The 1,578-nt window shown below is 53.7% G+C and overlaps 1 protein-coding gene across 1 annotated transcript in view; it reads right to left on the bottom strand.

The window, feature by feature from the left end:
• Positions 1–1,578, bottom strand: part of LOC127750797 (uncharacterized) — a 47,084-nt gene that overhangs the window by 14,679 nt on the left and 30,827 nt on the right. Inside the window, exons 2-3 of the mRNA XM_052273294.1 lie at positions 933–1,167; positions 242–428 (exon numbers count right to left, since the gene is read on the bottom strand). Coding sequence (XP_052129254.1) covers positions 242–428; positions 933–1,167 — 422 coding nt within the window. The remainder of the gene's footprint in view (positions 1–241; positions 429–932; positions 1,168–1,578) is intronic.

Genomic DNA, 1,578 nt, shown 5'->3' with positions numbered 1-1,578 from the left:
GGAATATAATTTTTATTGGTCCCTCTTTCCTTCTTTTGTGAGCGTAAGCTTAATATCTTAAATGAAGGAAATCTGCACCAAACTGGAGAATAAAACCTCCGCACGATGTTGGTACTATTACTATTCCAAGAGTTCACTACGCCAGTAGAAATCCCGGTGATCCGGTTTAAATGTAACTCAAAAGAGTCACGAAGCACCTGACGTGTATAGAGACTGAAAAGCATAACTCTATCGCGCTTACCATTGATGACGTGCACGTTGACGCTGGCCGACTCTGCGAGGCTGGTCGGCTTGCAGGTGTAGTTGCCCGAATCGCTGGGCTTGGCGTAGCCGATGAACAGCTTGGAGGTGAGCGCCTCGGTCCAGGCCACCGTGATCCGCACCCGCGGCTCGGGGTCGAGTGCGTTCGGATGCACGTCCGCGGCCACCTGCACAAGGGACGAGGCGAGGGGCGAAGTCAGTTAAGTACTGCTTTTGCGGCTTTAGGCACACGCCACAACGGTGCCCGGCGAGTGCTCCCGACCTAAAGACGGTATCATGAAGAAAGTATGTAACTTACGCCATCCGTCGGTACATTGGCAGGACTCAAAGGGTTATTTTGCCTTACAAGCACATTAAATATTCGCACCCCTATACAACTACCCAAACGTGCTAATTTTTAATGCCTTTGGACACTTTCCGGCCTTAACAAGGGCATTAAAATTTGACAACCTTAGAAACGCTTCTGGTTTTCCAGGGTACAGGCCCGCCAAGTTGAGCCTATTTAAGCTGTCAGAGCGCCTGACGGGTAGGCAACATCTCGCCTGCAGTGCATGCGTGTACCGCGGGTTGGCCTACCCTGCACATCGCAGGCGCCGAGCCGAGTCTAAACAGCGATTCGGACGTACGTTCTGCGAGCCATTCTCCTCGAGGCGACCGCTTTCTAAACCCACCTGGTTGGAGAGCAGCTGGTCGTTGCGGAACCACTGGACCGTGCCCAGGTCGTGCGGACCCTGGCTCAGCACGCAGGTGAGGGTGATGGACGAGCCCGTCTTGACGTGCAGGTCCGACGAGCCGAGGATCTGCGCGCGCCACTCTGAAAGAAACGGAAATGCAAAATAGTACTCTGGGCGGGTGGAGAGGGGGTCTTTATTTCGTGACGTGTCGCTCGTGGAGCGCCCCGCTTTCCTGGACAAGGATCGAGATAAGTCGTGCGGTGCTAACCACCCGCTTCGTGAAGCTCATCTCAGCTACAAGGCGCAGGACGGAGAGCACCCTCCCGACCTACCCTCTTCTCTTCGCTCTCGCACCCGTGCACCGCGGTACTGAGACGAGAGAGAACGAGAATGCTGGTAATTAAGGGTGACCTTAGACGTCATCAGAGAAGCCTTGCACAGGTACCTCACCCCATACCACCAGCAGCACTCCACTTTAAATGACAATAAAACCGGTAACAACAAAATTGAGCACAAGTTTTATTTTCGACCGTACCTCAAAGGTATCGAGCAAATACAGGAGGCCAGGAGGGTGGGTCTCGGCCTAGGTACTCTACGACCATATGAGTCGATCCCGCAGATCAGGCTGACTCGACTCTCTGAC

The sequence above is a fragment of the Frankliniella occidentalis genome, unplaced genomic scaffold (genome assembly GCF_000697945.3).
Source record: "Frankliniella occidentalis isolate FOCC.00 unplaced genomic scaffold, Focc_3.1 Scaffold7, whole genome shotgun sequence".
NCBI lineage: Eukaryota > Metazoa > Arthropoda > Insecta > Thysanoptera > Thripidae > Frankliniella > Frankliniella occidentalis.
Note: the sequence above shows the minus strand (reverse complement) of the source record. Positions and strands in the feature narration are given on the sequence as shown.